This window comes from Polyodon spathula, chromosome 9, assembly GCF_017654505.1.
Source record: "Polyodon spathula isolate WHYD16114869_AA chromosome 9, ASM1765450v1, whole genome shotgun sequence".
In the NCBI taxonomy this organism is placed as follows: Eukaryota; Metazoa; Chordata; class Actinopteri; order Acipenseriformes; family Polyodontidae; genus Polyodon; species Polyodon spathula.
The window spans coordinates 8,396,473-8,412,490 of NC_054542.1; the positions used below are offsets into that span (position 1 = coordinate 8,396,473).

The following is a 16,018-nucleotide window of genomic DNA, read 5'->3' on the forward strand; positions in this document are numbered from 1 at the left end:
CCCACAGGTTTATAAGCAGAAGCAAAGTTATTCACAGTCCCATAATTCCAACTGGATAGCTACACACTGCGAGTATTTGAGATCCCCCATCGCATCCAAGTGGTAAAGAATCATTTAAAATGTTTATTTGATTATTATTATTTCTTCAGAAGATAGCTGGAAATGGTACCAACAAAGAAATGGATATCACCCTTTGTAAAAAACAACTTCCAAGTCATCGAAAATAATTATGTATCGTAGACTTGGGATGGGGATGGTTTTGCATTGCATTTCCAATTTCGTTTCCATACATTTCCAATTTCCAAATATCTTTCCAAGCTGAAAACTCCTTTGTTGTTGTTGTTCCACCGTCCAGGTGTAGAGATAAGCGTCTTTAAAAAAAAAATCCTGGAGGAGTCTGTAGATGAAACAAGGTCCCGTGGAAAGTTCTGTTAAAAAAATAAGTTCTTAACAAAATATACCCTCTGAAGCTTAAGACAAAACAAGGCTTTGTGGTGCATAGTGCTCTGGTAATGTCGCTGTCTCTCTCTGGGTTGAAGAGACAGAAAGCCTCTCATTTGCAAACGTATCTTTCCACAGTCCTCTCGCATTTCTTGCACGTCACGTAGCAGCACCAGTGGTATTTGCAGTGGCACCTCTCCACCAGCTTCTCCGAGTAGGGGTTGTAGCCACGGCCACAGCACATCAGGTCACAGCTGTCACTGCCACTGGAGGTCTTGTTACACTGCCTGGACAACAAACAAGAAGAACAAAATAACATGAAATACCTCGCCTTCCACAGCCAGTTCAGCTGAGCTTTCAGGGTCATGCAGACCCTTGACATTGGATGACAGCTTACTCCAAGACCGCCAGGCCTCTAGCTGGGTTTTTTATTTTATTTTGATTAAACCTTGCTGTCACGTGGTTCCAGTTAGTCCCTTTCTCCACCACCATAATACATACACCCACACAAAAATGAAACTCAGCCTTGGGGAATGTGACCGTGGTATCGCTATCACATTCCAAGTTGTCTATTATTATATCTGTGCAGAAACCAGAATAAATACTCTTTTTTCAAGATAATTGATTCAAAGAGTTAAGATGAGGGAACAAGAAGCTACTTTTTTAGGAAAAGTCGCTTGAAATCGAGTTCCAGGAGCCCGGGAGACCTAGTTTGATTCACTTTTATACGCAAACACTAGACTAGATCAAATGTCTATTTTTCAGGTGTAAGTGGAAGTTTCAAGAAACCGGTGTGTGCTTGGCTTGCATGTCACAGAAGGGCTGTCAGACTGTTTGAAACAACACAATTCTGATACAGAATTCTGATACCTTTCCATTACTATATCAACTGAACTGGGTGCTGCAAAGAGGCACAGTACCAGCAGGAGCTGCAGTGACACACAGTAACTGGGTGCTGCAAAGAGGCACAGTACCAGCAGGAGCTGCAGTGACACACAGTAACTGGGTGCTGCAAAGAGGCACAGTACCAGCAGGAGCTGCAGTGACACACAGTAACTGGGTGCTGCAAAGAGACACAGTACCAGCAGGAGCTGCAGTGACACACAGTAACTGGGTGCTGTACCAGCAGGAGCTGCAGTGACACACAGTAACTGGGTGCTGCAAAGAGGCACAGTACCAGCAGGAGCTGCAGTGACACACAGTAACTGGGTGCTGCAAAGAGACACAGTACCAGCAGGAGCTGCAGTGACACACAGTAACTGGGTGCTGCAAAGAGGCACAGTACCAGCAGGAGCTGCAGTGACACACAGTAACTGGGTGCTGCAAAGAGGCACAGTACCAGCAGGAGAGTGACACACAGTACACAGCAGCAGGAGCTGCAGTGACACACAGTAACTGGGTGCTGCAAAGAGGCACAGTACCAGCAGGAGCTGCAGTGACACACAGTAACTGGGTGCTGCAAAGAGGCACAGTACCAGCAGGAGCTGCAGTGACACACAGTAACTGGGTGCTGCAAAGAGACACACCAGTACCAGCAGGAGAGACACAGTACCAGCAGGAGCTGCAGTGACACACAGTAACTGGGTGCTGCAAAGAGGCACAGTACCAGCAGGAGCTGCAGTGACACACAGTAACTGGGTGCTGCAAAGAGGCACAGTACCAGCAGGAGCTGCAGTGACACACAGTAACTGGGTGCTGCAAAGAGACACAGTACCAGCAGGAGCTGCAGTGACACACAGTAACTGGGTGCTGCAAAGAGGCACAGTACCCAGCAGGAGCTGCAAAGAGTGACACACAGTAACTGGGTGCTGCAAAGAGGCACAGTACCAGCAGGAGCTGCAGTGACACACAGTAACTGGGTGCTGCAAAGAGACACAGTACCACAGTAGCTGCAGTGACACAGCAGTACCAGCAGGAGCTGCAGTGACACACAGTAACTGGGTGCTGCAAAGAGGCACAGTACCAGCAGGAGCTGCAGTGACACACAGTAACTGGGTGCTGCAAAGAGGCACAGTGGAGCTGCAGTGACACACAGTAACTGGGTGCTGCAAAGAGGCACAGTACCAGCAGGAGCTGCAGTGACACACAGTAACTGACACACAGGGTGCTGCAAAGAGGCACAGTACCAGCAGGAGCTGCAGTGACACACAGTAACTGGGTGCTGCAAAGAGGCACAGTACCAGCAGGAGCTGCAGTGACACACAGTAACTGGGTGTGACACACAGTGGGTGCTGCAAAGAGGCACAGTACCAGCAGGAGCTGCAGTGACACACAGTAACTGGGTGCTGCAAAGAGGCACAGTACCAGCAGGAGCTGCAGTGACACACAGTAACTGGGTGCTGCAAAGAGGCACAGTACCAGCAGGAGCAGTGACACACAGTAACTGGGTGCTGCAAAGAGGCACAGAGCTGCAGTGACACACAGTAACTGGGTGCTGCAAAGAGGCACAGTACCAGCAGGAGCTGCAGTGACACACAGTAACTGGGTGCTGCAAAGAGGCACAGTACCAGCAGGAGCTGCAGTGACACACAGTAACTGGGTGCTGCAAAGAGGCACAGTACCAGCAGGAGCTGCAGTGACACACAGTAACTGGGTGCTGCAAAGAGGCACAGTACCAGCAGGAGCTGCAGTGACACACAGTAACTGGGTGCTGCAAAGAGGCACAGTACCAGCAGGAGCTGCAGTGACACACAGTAACTGGGTGCTGCAAAGACACAGTACCAGCAGGAGCTGCAGTGACACACAGTAACTGGGTGCTGCAAAGAGACACAGTACCAGCAGGAGCTGCAGTGACACACAGTAACTGGGTGCTGCAAAGAGGCACAGTACCAGCAGGAGCTGCAGTGACACACAGTAACTGGAATAGAAATATAAGGTGCACTGTGTTTCCAAAATAGAAACATTCAGCCAGTTTACAAAACATACTGGGAGAGAAAGCCCGTGTCTCCATTTAATCCATAGTTCAAGGAATCAATTCAATTGATTAGTTAGCTATTTTCTTTTCAACCAGATCAGTTCTTTAGGAAGCTTGACTTCATCTTGTTGCAATTATGTCCAAAGTGTATTTTCTGTCTTAAAGCTCAAAGGAAGCTATTAAGCAAAGTGCAAGACACAGCCCAGTGAGAGAGAGAGAGAGAGAGAGAGAGAGAGAGAGAGAGAGAGAGAGAGAGGGAGGGAAAGAGAGAGAGAGAGATTTCTCATTGAGGTTGTAGCAATAAGACGCGTCATTGATCCTTGCTAATTAGTACGCAGACTGCATGGATAACCTCTGCCGGGATGGCGTGACCTTCTCTGTGCACACTGAAAATTCCAGCCCTCGGGCTATCCCCCAGACCAGAGCAAGAATTCCCAATCTGCTGCATGCAGACAGTTCAAAGTGAAAGCAGCTCATCTGTAGCCCCGCTCCTCACAGCGCACATCACAAATCACCCTCCACCGACGACACACAGCCAAGGGACCACCCTTCAGCGTATCCCTCATCCTCCTATTTATGGATCCAATGTTTGTTCTCTAAGGGCAAACGATCATCACAGCATGCGTACAGAAATAAAGACAGATCATCAGGATGACAAACATCTTGATGTGCTTCCTCCCTCGCGATGCATTCACTGAGCATTTGATTGGGAGTGCTTCAAAACAGACGTGTCTACTTAGATTTCAAACGAGTAGCTGTCCATGATGAATTAATGTTACTGCTCCTTTCAGGCTTTAACGAGTTCAGTATGAAATCAGCAGGGAATTCGGGATTGCTGTACAGAGGTTATTACATTTGAATAAATCCAGTGTTTGCTGCTAGCTTTTCTCCGAGCTATCTGTAGGAGATATGATGTGTGTGTCTGGAGGGGGAAGGCGGAGGGGGTGTTTGAGTTATCTAAACGGTTAACAGCTGCATTACTAATCCTGTTGATGTTTTCTCTCTATTGACCGCCACATTTACAGCACTAAAAAGCAAGTAAAAACACACCTGAAGGTGCTATGCATTCGATCGAATTACAAGTTTGTGGCTGGCGGTAATTAAGATAGACTTCATGAATTTTAAAGAACCTGCGAAGTGGCAGAGACAGATACAATACCACACTGGGACATAAAGCTAACCCCAGGAGATTAGAAGGGTGGCCAGCTAGCAGTCCTGGATTTCTGCATAAGAACTCAGCACAGGGCCCGTGTTTAACCCACGAGCAACCTTTTTTTTTCTTTGTTATCACATAAACTCCCTTATATGATACTGCTAACCCTAACCCCGAACCCTAATCCTAACCCTAACCCCTATATCTCTATCTCTATCCCTAACCCCTAACCCTAATCCTAACCCTAATCCTAACCCTAATCCACCCCTAACCCTAACCCACCCCTAACCCTTTTTTTTCTTTGTTATTACATAAAACTCCCTTATATGATACTGCTAACCCTAACCCCGAACCCTAATCCTAACCCTAACCCCTATCTCTATCCCTAATCCTAACCCTAACCCTAACCCCAACCCTAACCCTAACCCACCCCTAACCCTTTATGAACATCTTCATGTACGATATTTCTTCTCTGCAGCACAGTGCCTCTCACCTGTCCTGAGTTCCTAAAGAGCCGAGCTTCTCGTTCCTGCTGCAGAAGTCTGGCGAGCTCTGCAGGTAGACCAGCTCGTTCTCCTGGACGGGCCGGATGTCGATGTCCTTGGGAACCAGTTGCTTGCGGGTGCCCATGGGCCGGTGCACCACCTTGGTGGCAGACAGGTACTTGGTCTTCAGATCCATGGCGATGTCCTTGAGGTCCTGCAGGCCCCTCCAGCAGGTCCTTATAGAACAGGAGCCAGAGACACCGTGGCACTTACATTTCATCACCAGAGCATCGTTCAGAGCCTACATGCAAGAAACAATGACACTGAATTAGAAATGAAAAAGAACTCAGCGCCTACATGCAAGAAACAATGACATTGAATTAGAAATGAAAAAGAACTCAGCGCCTACATGCAAGAAACAATGACACTGAATTAGAAATGAAAAAGAACTCAGCGCCTACATGCAAGAAACAATGACACTGAATTAGAAATGAAAAAGAACTCAGCGCCTACATGCAAGAAACAATGACACTGAATTAGAAATGAAAAAGAACTCAGCGCCTACATGCAAGAAACAATGACATTGAATTAGAAATGAAAAAGAACTCAGCGCCTACGTGCAAGAAACAATGACACTGAATTAGAAATGAAAAAGAACTCAGCGTCTACATGCAAGAAACAATGACATTGAATTAGAAATGAAAAATAACTCAGCGCCTACATGCAAGAAACAATGACACTGAATTAGAAATGAAAAAGAACTCAGCGCCTACATGCAAGAAACAATGACATTGAATTAGAAATGAAAAAGAACTCAGCGTCTACATGCAAAAAAACCAACTAGAAATAAAATTACAGAGTACAAATACAAAATAAAATAAAAAAATGAAACAGTGCATGGCTTTGAATTTAAGTGCAATATGACCATGCATAAAGTTGACATTGGAATTTTTGTAGGAACACTTGGGATCAAGCTTCATAACATAACATGTGGTACTTATTTTCACTGATGATTTGTGCTGTGCTTCAGTAATAAAAAGGGTCCTTTTTTTAACTCATTGTAAGAATTTGGTTCAAAAGAACAGCCGGATCAAAGGAAACGTCTTATTGAATTATACTGAGACTCTAGCCCAGGCTGCTGATTTCCAGAGAGGGCTTTGCGCGCTTACCTGTCTGCCTACTTCGCTGTTGTGTAGGTGCATCAGTTTGTTAGCCTGAGACCCAGACTTCTTCACCTTCATCTTCATGGCAGCATCTGAGAATTTGGAGCCCATGACCAGGCCGTAGTGGAGGTTGTCGGCACAGCCCCCCCAGCGGTAGCCTGGCTGGGGGATCTCTCCTGGGATGGGCCCACAGGAACAGCCCCGGAGGTCCCCGGAGGTGCAGGCCCTCGCGATGGTGTGGCTGATAGCAGCGGCAGACAAGGCATACACAAATGCAGATTCCCTTGTGCCTGAGGAAATAATGAGATGCAATTCACACTGCAGCTGGACCTGCTCCGTGGCAGCAGCAGAAAAAGATGCACATTCTACTGTCTTATATTTTCTCATTTCAAAGGGGAAGCCTATTGTTGTTAAACTAATGCAGTTGATTTGGGGACTTGAGGGAAAGTAGTGGAGGCTGAGGAACTGATAGCAGAGGATTTACGTATCTACTGAAGGCACTGATAAAAGCTTCCATAACAAGCTTTGGAGACCTTGTTTGTCCCATTTCTTCACAGTGCAGTAGCCTTGTGTTTGACAGCACGGTAAAGCAAGGGTGGAGCATATTGCATGTGCAGGGGATTGATAGGAAGAGCGACAGATGATAATAGAGCCAGGAGAACCACATCTTGGCTCAACGTGGGATACATCAAAGGAGCCCCCAGGCCTGTCCAAGCCCAAAGCCAATTGAAGCTGGCAACGCTTTTCAATTTCAATGGCGGGCAAATACTTGACAGGTGGAGACTGTCAAAGATATCAACCAGTTTGTTTAATTCTGTGCCAGAGCTTTGAAGTCTTCCAGAAGCGGCTCTGAGCTTTTCCAAAACCTGCCCTGGCTCTTGGTAACTGTCTTGGCATAGAACTCCCTTTGGCAATCGGAACTGATAAACACATAAACCCACTTAAGTTGTATGAGGTATTCAGCAGTACCCCAGCCTTGAAAAAAAACACATGGCAAGGTTCTGATTCAGCCCAATTGTTCCACTCCAATCAAGCAAACGGTATGGCTGGCATAGTGTTTGGATTGGGAGGTCAGATCCATAACATGGAGAGATCTCAGCCAAGACGGGCATCTAAACTGTGTGACTACTGTAGCAGCGTAAGAGTGGGATAGGGTTACACTGCACTGGATAAGAAACCAGGAAGAAGATGATAGAGCACAGACGTGGATGGTAAAGAGTGGTATCACAGACAAACAAAAAAGCATGGTAAACGTATAGGATAAGCATGGAAAAAGTGTGGAAAAGTGCGAGCAGAGCAGCTATTCCTCTGTAAAGGACCACTGTCCAACATACCTCTCTCGAGGTCTGGGGTGAAGCTGGGAACCAGCTCGATGGAGGAGCAGTTCCAGCGCATGTCTGAGAAGCTCTTCTGGCAGGTCTTCTTCACCTCCTTGGCTGCCTGAATGATGGTGTGCATCAACTCCAGGTTGCTGCGGCACAGCTGCACTTGTGAGGAGACCAGGCCCCCCAGCAGCTTGCAGTGCTGGGTCTGGTTCAAGAAGAGGGTTGCTGGGGTTCTAGCCAGGGCTCTGCATTGAAGGGAGAGCAGGTATCAGCGGCAGGGGATCTCAGTGGCAGTGCTGGCCCTTTTGTAGGGAGCCTGTGCTGAGGGTTGAACTATTTGTTGTTCCACCTTACAGCAAAAATGCAAGTGCTGGTGAGATAGAATTACGAGGCATAAAATGATACGCACCATGCTACTTTTAAAAATATATATACACATAATTATCTCCAGTGCCGAGTCAAGACAAAATCACAATGTTACATTTCTACACTGGGATCAGATTCAGTATAGACCATTGATCATCATCACAGGGTTTTCAAACCTTGAAAGCTCAATGCCACCCATTGTCAACTTTGCAATCAAAACTAATTCTCATTCCAACAGCCCCTTCATCAACCAGAGCTGGCCCACGAATAATTGTGCCCCCTCTGACTCTTGCTACTGATTGCGGGGATGCTCGAATGTTCTGCAATTCAGCATCCCCTTGATCTCTGCCTGTTCTGAATTATGAATAGAGGGTGCTGTGCCCACCCTGTGGCTTGCCTTTCTTTCAGTCAACCTCTTTTAACAGGTGTTTATTGCTGGCGCTGCATCTGGTTCAAATCGACCCTCACAGTATCAAAGCTGCAAAGCCCCATTTTCCATTGATCACATCTGTGCCTGTCTTTTAGACGGCGCTTGTTGAAATGTTATTCAGAAACAAGCAACAGCTTATGAAGAGCTGTGGTGGGACTGCCACAGACGCTGCACTTCAACTCACATCATAGGAATACTTTCCATTAACACACAACATGTCTTTTAACATTGTTTTATTAAATGAAAACTCTGCAGTGTGTTAGAGGACTGCAAAATGTGTCCAAGTTGTCAGCGTGCAAAGCACAGTGACTGTGGGAATGCGAAAGGCTCCTGAAGTGTATTCTGGTAAAAGCGCCCAGTTGTTTAAAGAATGTTTTTCAAAGTTAATTAATAAAATGAAGTTTGACATTCCTGAAACTGTGCTGAACGGCTGATGGTTTCATTAACAGTAACGGTAAAGGGCAGTTATATCAAACTGTATTGTACTGATAAAAACAGAAAGCAGTTAAAAAACCCATTCTTTAAACAGCTCATGAGTGAAAGCTGTGTGACTCGAGCCCTATAGTTATTATGAACACTATAAATGCATAGTGAAGCAGAGTAATAAACACAGGCCAACTGCAAATTCAGCTTACCAAAATCAAACACATTTAACACGATGAGCCAAATCCCTTTCTGTTTTGTAAACTGTGGAAAGCACACAATGCAATACTTACAGCCATTTGATTCCAGAGCAGATGTGTGATTGCAGCAGCAAAGCACACAGGACCATCAACAGGAGAATTGGGACTGCTCTCATTTTCCACAGCACGTGTCTCTCAGAAACGCTGGTGAACCAGTATAGGGTTGAAAGGGTCTGATTTTTAGCCTGAGGTTGAAATTGTGAAGGTTGAATGTTTCAACGGGCTTTCGTCCAGAAGTGTGTCTAGTCTGCTAATAAAAAAGTATTATATATATATGCATCTGGTTCAAATCGATTGATTATTACAAAATGTAAAAATAAATAAATACATTGCTATATAAAATTATCCATATTTCTCTGTGCTAAGATTATGAAAGGGGAGATATCACAGTTTAAAGAAAACATCCTAAGTATGTGAATAACAATAATAATAATAATAATAATAATAATAATAATAATATAATAATAATAATAATAATAAGCTGTGCCATGTATTGAAATTTAAAGAACTTTAGAACATGAGCCCCAATTTGCAAAACAATGATAGTTATTTTAAATCTGCAGTGCCCCACCAGTCTTTTTTTTTAAATATGTTTGGAAAGTTACATAACGATGCAATGATGGAGATGTGAAAGTTGAAGGAGGCATGCCCTGTAAATGCAATATAGATTATAATATTATTATACGTATTATTAAGTTTTGTTTTGAAGTACCATAGAGTCTGCAAACCATTCCGGTGTGTTCCTGTTTGGGATGAAAAAGTGTCAAGCAGGTTTCAAAGAGTCAGGGGAACTGCTAAAACTATGAACAAACTGGAATGCAAACAAAGCCTGGATATGCTGAGCACACAGAAGCATGAAACTTGCAGGAGTGTAATAAAACTTACACTCAAATAATTGTATATTATTATTATTATTATTATTATTATTATTATTATTATTAGTAGTAGTAGTGTTATTATAATAATAATAATAATAATAATAATAATAATAATAATAATAATAATAATAATAATAATAAATAACTTACTCTATATTGTACGTTGCTTCTTAAAATGCACGTTGTTTAAGTGTTATATTTTGGGTCAGGGGTCAGGTGAAAAGGTTGCACTAATTCCTAAGCTTCCAAACAGAGTCGGTCCTTTTTTTTTTTTAATTAGGGGTATCCGATGCAGCGAAGGGCAGCTGTGCGTTACAGGAAGGCGCGTATGTGTTGCGGATTGTTAATTGGGTCCCCCCCCCTCCCAACAGCCTCCCTCTGTTCGGCTGTCCCGGCTGTAGAAAATGCCAATCAGCAGCACTAATTAGAGAGGTGAGCGCTCTCCCCCCGGTGACCTGCCCTCGACTGCCCTTGCAGAAGACACAGAGAGCGCGACCACAGCATGCTAACCGCCCTGATCAACACGCTGCTAATACCAGTGCCATAGTAAACCACCACGACATAACTCATTACCGCACCGCATTCATCACCGCGGGTATTATACCATAGCGAGTGTTCTGCTATCATTTATAATGCAGCTGTGTGTGTGCGTGAGTGTGTGTGTTTTATCCATCCATCCATCCATCTATCTATCTATCTATCTATCTATATCTATATCTATATATAAAGGGATGAAAGAGTCTTATTTTTAGCCTGAGGTTCAAATTGTGAAGATATAGATAGACAGATAAAACACACACACACACACACGCGCATTATAAATTATTAAATTATATATATATATATAAACCTCCAGTGTGTTTGCAAAGGCACTTTCCCGTGACAAAGGCATGTTAAGCAGTGCTGTGTCTCTGGGATGTTTTAAGATGTATTTTACATTGCCGCACGTTTTATTTTGTTTTTGAAATATGGTCGGCTTTTTTATTCACCTGTATCCGATCTGTGACAAACCGTCGTGTCGTCTGTGAATTCCAGTCACTATTTCTACAATGTTAAACCCCGGTTTAATTGTATTAAAATATTTTCTTGAGGGGAAAAGCAACCTGAACCCGTTTGCAATGCCGCGCTACAGCATCAGCCCTATCTCCAATACCTTCTGAAGCACGTCGTTTGGAGAGTGATAACATATTGAATGAAACAGACAGCAAGCGCAGCAGCAGGGCTCGGGAGGAGAGCGCTACGCGGACAGCGGCGCGATATACATTAAGCTTTAGGGTAGGCCGATGGTAACGGGTTTGGTTTATACAGTATATCTAAAATGTACATTTAATACTTCCAAGAAAGCATTTTGGTGCGTATAAAGAATCTAAAACGACACGAAGAGCACTACAGTTTTACACAGACCTAGCGCATAAATGCCTCCTATAACTGAAAACATAGAAAACGACAACAAAATTCAAGTAACGGTAGAAATATCCATTCTGGGGACCATTTTCGGATGCACCCCGCTGCCAGTGTTAGAAAGCGTGTCACAAACAAAGCTATGCGCAGGCCTCTAGACACAGTCGCTTACACTGTAGTTATTATAGAATGTGATAGAACGGGCTGCGGGTTCCACATTCCAGAGCACATGACATCCAGTTTACAATGCCTTGGAATTCGTGCAGGGCTTTGCAGACAAGGCAGGAACCCGAGGAAACGCAGCAGAACCCTTCTGCGTGGACCGGAGCTGCGGGATGGATTCTAAAAATCAGCATCTGACAGTCGCGCACTCAACAAATACGATGCCACAGTACAAGCTGTATATGTAGCCTCGATGCAATACTTTGCATGGGAAATGCTTCACAGCATGCTGTCTACTGTCCAACACTAGCTGTGTGCCAAATTTTTCTTTGAAAGAAATCAGAACACAAGCTGTGTTTATGTAATGTTATGCATTCTAAATCAATATTTCTTCACAGATTTAGTTTTTTAAATCTGTAGTTTTGGCTACATGCTGCTGCGTCTTGTTTCTATGGCAGTCGAGTTAGGCAGGCCGGTAATCAGAGCAGTGCCATTTCATACCGGCTATGAATCTCAACACATAGAAAACGGAGCTGTGTCATCTCCGTGCGGAGGAAGACACCAAGGGATTGATCATTTTAAAACTCCGGTTTATTTTTTATTGAGACGTCATTAAAGCATTTGAGGGGCCGTTTGCAGAATTAGCAGTTACATTTAGACAAGGTCTCGATTAACACAGTTAAAGTTATCACAATAATATAGTGAAAGAGACCATTTAGATGCCAGTTCAAAATGCTCCAAAAAAAAAAAAGAAAAAAAATAGCCTGTCCTGAAATGAGGAGAACGGCGCTTAATGGGTTAACACGCAGGCGAACATCATTATACAAAATGTGCATTCATACGAACATGCATTTGGAATGGTGGTTATGATAGCGACTCACATTAATCGCTAATAGATCATGCAAACACATTAAGACAGATATAATCATTGTAATTACAATACCACATTGTAAAATGCATCGCTTTTCACAAGGACGGTATTTAATAATCTCAGTCGTTTCGTTTCTGCAGTAACGAGAACGCGACTCAGGGGCATCGCCAGGCTTCGTTCTGTTCTTCCCGGAGATATTTGTCCTGCAATGCTACCTTTAGTTTGTTTAGGTGGACGCTTACAATACATGTGCAACTTGCAATACACTTACAACATCTACCGGTACACATGCTTGTAGACAGTCGCCAATGTCCTAGTCCCTTTTCAGTGTAGCAGATGTGTCAGTGTCTTTCTCAATATGACTTGTCACAACAAACCAATACTGCATTGGTATGCATAGTTACAACAGATTGAACTGCAGTTTAACTGCGCTCTTGTGTTACTTTCCGTGCTGTCCAATAGTAATCAGAGACTGTCGCTTTCATAGCACGCTGTAAATGAAGTTTACATTTAAATGACACACAATCTCGAAATTACATTTATAGAACCAAACAAACGCAATGAACGATCAATGCGCTTCATGCAATACCAGTAATAATAACAAGTCTGATAGGTCCCTACCTGCCGTAGCCTCCCTGGGCTTGTATGAAAAATGTGCTGCTGTAATAAAGTGTGAAATGGTCCTTTTCAGAAGTCCGGCTTTGGGAGCTTGTAAATCCTGGGTACGGAGGCTAACGGGGTCGGCGGCGTGCTCACAGTCCCCCTGTCCAGGCTGCCGCAGTTCTACGCGCGTTGAGCTTCAGCGAGCAGTCGGTGCACAGCGCAGCTCCCCGGGGCGGTGCAATGTGTTTGACCGGCTCTGCGCTGCGGACCACGCTTATATTCAGCCTCAGCCTCTCTGATCTCCGCGGTGATGTCAGCCCTCATTTGCATAACAACGCGCTTCAGGATTTTAGACTTCAGAAAGAACTAATCATGCATGCTCGATCTCGCTTTCTAAAAACAAGAGCGTTTGCTTCACTGGATTTTTTATTGCTCTCGGGAACATCCCGATTTTTGTAAGTGATTCACATAAATAAAAAATTAATTTTACTGATGACTATTAAAAAAGGGCATGTAATCTATTAAACATCAGATTTGTATAAGAAATCTAATAATATAATATAATAATAATAATAATAATATAATAATATATTATTATTAATAATAATATAATAAATAATAATAATATAATAATAATATTTAGGTATTTCGTGTCTGGTTAAATCCATAAAGCACAGACCAATTAGTATTTTTTACCTACCAAAACGCATATGCACATGAGATTTACCTTGTTTTGCTTGTCTATATGGATTCATAATAACTTTGTTTCTTAAAATTACAAACACAATTTATGTGTGTGAGTTTAATGTATGGTGCTATATATATATATATATATATATATATATATATATATATATATATATATATATATATATATATAGCCAGGCGTTTAGACACCTGCTTTATTGGTTTATGTATTTATTTATTTTAGTGGTATTAATAATACATACCATTAAGTCAGGCTTCTTACATTATTTGAATCCCTGTTTTTTTAAAAACATAAAGATGCTTAACATGTGTCAAGTAGATAAAAAAAAAAAACCCTGATTAAATACTGTTGTGTAGTAATACAATCAGCCAGACTTCACATTTCCTTATTTGTTATCTATCTATCAATCTATCTATCTATCTATCTATCTATCTATCTATCTATCTATCTATCTATCTATCTATCTATCTATCTATCTATCTATCTATACGATTATATGAAAATAGATCCTATCCTATACCTGCATTCAATAATGGTAACGTTTAATAAATGTGCAGCGGTTATTGGGTGCAGTGGAGAATTCTCTGAAGCAAACTCTGCAGTAAACTCGTCTCGTCGCAGTTAACACACAACACGGTCCCAACATTGCATAAACGCGTTGTAAATTGTAATAGCTTTTCACGTTTCAACACACGCGATACTTAATGAGTTAAATATATATATATATATAGATATATATATATATATATATATATATATATCTATAAAAACTAACACATTTACAAGCTTTTAACACATTTACATATGTATCGAATTGTAAATATTCATTATGATGACAATTCTTAGTTATTTAACGTATTTCTTTTTAATTGCTTTTTAGATATAGATGCAAGCTATTCAAAAAATAACTTGTGCCATTCAGAATCGCTCCATTGGTCCAAAGAATGTGCATTTTCAGAATTTGTAATATTTTTTAAGAAACTGAAAGATAATTGACATTCATATTTCAACAAACGAAGCTTTACAGATGTGTAAGCGTCATGAAGCAGCTAATTGTTTTGTATAGGGAGCGGGTGTTTCTTGAACGGTGTGAGAGTGTTGTTAATAATAATAATAATAATAATAATAATAATAATAATAATAATAATAATAATAATAATAATAATACAGCCGCTACAGATAGCCTGTTAATATGCTGTCCATTGACGTGTCAGAGAGTCGTAGCCTGCTCTGTTTCTGGCCCTTTTCCAGGTTTTTCCACAGCGGTCTGGTTTATGTTTTGACAACATTATGGCGTCCCATATATAGCCCAGGTACTACAATAAAATAATAATCAAACAGCTGTAAATGTTTATTTTACAATCTCTGGGCCGTTCTCGTAGGAGCTGGAATCACAGCGAGGCAGAGACGCACACAACGCGCAGTTGTTGGAACTATGAAGCTGTTATCTGAAATCACACCGTTAATGATAGTAGATAATGGAGTCAAACTAGAACAGTACAGTCTATATAACCTGTGCTGGCAGATAAACTACATACTAAACTGCTGTCAGCTGGGTAATGTCATTAACGTATCGAAGAAGAAGAAGAAGAAGAAGAAGAAGAAGAAGAAGAAGAAGAAGAAGAAGAAGAAGAGAATGTATAGAATAAAAAATATACTTGAACATCTTGAGAATTAAAATTCTTTGATATTACAAATTTACCACAAATACTAATAAACCTTTTTTAGTAATTGTTCTTTTATGTATGTATGTATGTATGTAAGTATGTATTAAACCATGCATGTATGTATGTATATGCATGCATATGTCTCTGGTTTTACGTATGTGTTTTTTATTATCCAGGAACAGGGTAATTGGAAGCTGTCACCTCATTCTTCAGACATAAAGGCAGGCCAGTATTGACACTTTCACAGTGAAACAGGGCCACCCAGCCTGCACAGCCACATGAAGGCTCTCATACTGTAGCACATCAGGGCACCTATAGCTTGTGCTGCTGCAAATATGTTAATAACAGCAACACCCGAACACACAAAGCAGTCTTCTTTTACTGAAGTGAATGACAAGCTCTTTTGGGCCTGTCATCAGCATTATGTTAAAAAACCCCATCAGAACCATTCATCATTTCTGAAGGTTGAGCACACACACATGCTATTAGAGTCCCGCAGAGATACCCAAGACATCGCCCCTTTAACTGCAAGGCATACCGAAGAGGAGTGTGTGGCAGAAGCACGGTTAGGACTTGCATGCATTGTGATGCAGTGAGAGAGAGAGAGGTCAAGGGTTGAGAGCTGGCATTCATAGTGCATGTGTGCAGCTTTGCAGGTCCAGTTTCATGAAACAGGCAGAATTCATCCATGGAGGGCTTATCGTCTCAGTTTTGTTTTTTATTTATTACACATTATTCAAGTCTGACAGTTCTCCTGATATGCAAAT

General features: G+C 42.4%; 2 protein-coding genes across 6 annotated transcripts in view; one reads left to right on the top strand and one right to left on the bottom strand.

Moving 5' to 3' along the window:
• Positions 1–6: 6 nt before the first annotated feature.
• LOC121320387 (protein Wnt-11) lies at positions 7–13,130 on the bottom strand. 5 transcript variants are annotated; one of them, XM_041258663.1, is made up of 7 exons: positions 12,894–13,130; positions 9,673–9,703; positions 8,994–9,207; positions 7,491–7,726; positions 6,163–6,446; positions 5,002–5,294; positions 7–728 (listed from the first exon to the last, which is right to left on the bottom strand). In XM_041258663.1, exons 3-7 carry the CDS (start codon positions 9,074–9,076, stop codon positions 554–556), a joined length of 1,071 nt encoding a protein of 356 aa, XP_041114597.1. In that variant the 5' UTR covers positions 9,077–9,207; positions 9,673–9,703; positions 12,894–13,130; the 3' UTR covers positions 7–553. The 5 variants fall into 5 exon arrangements, with proteins under 5 accessions (XP_041114597.1, XP_041114595.1, XP_041114596.1 ...); XM_041258661.1 differs by lacking the exon at positions 9,673–9,703; XM_041258662.1 differs by lacking the exon at positions 9,673–9,703 and having other exon boundaries at positions 8,994–9,210.
• A 1,919-nt stretch (positions 13,131–15,049) lies between these two features.
• The window catches only part of ripk4 (receptor-interacting serine-threonine kinase 4), a 12,896-nt gene continuing 11,927 nt past the window's right edge, over positions 15,050–16,018 (top strand). Inside the window, exon 1 of the mRNA XM_041260171.1 lies at positions 15,050–15,081. Within this exon, the coding sequence (XP_041116105.1) occupies positions 15,050–15,081 (32 nt within the window). The remainder of the gene's footprint in view (positions 15,082–16,018) is intronic.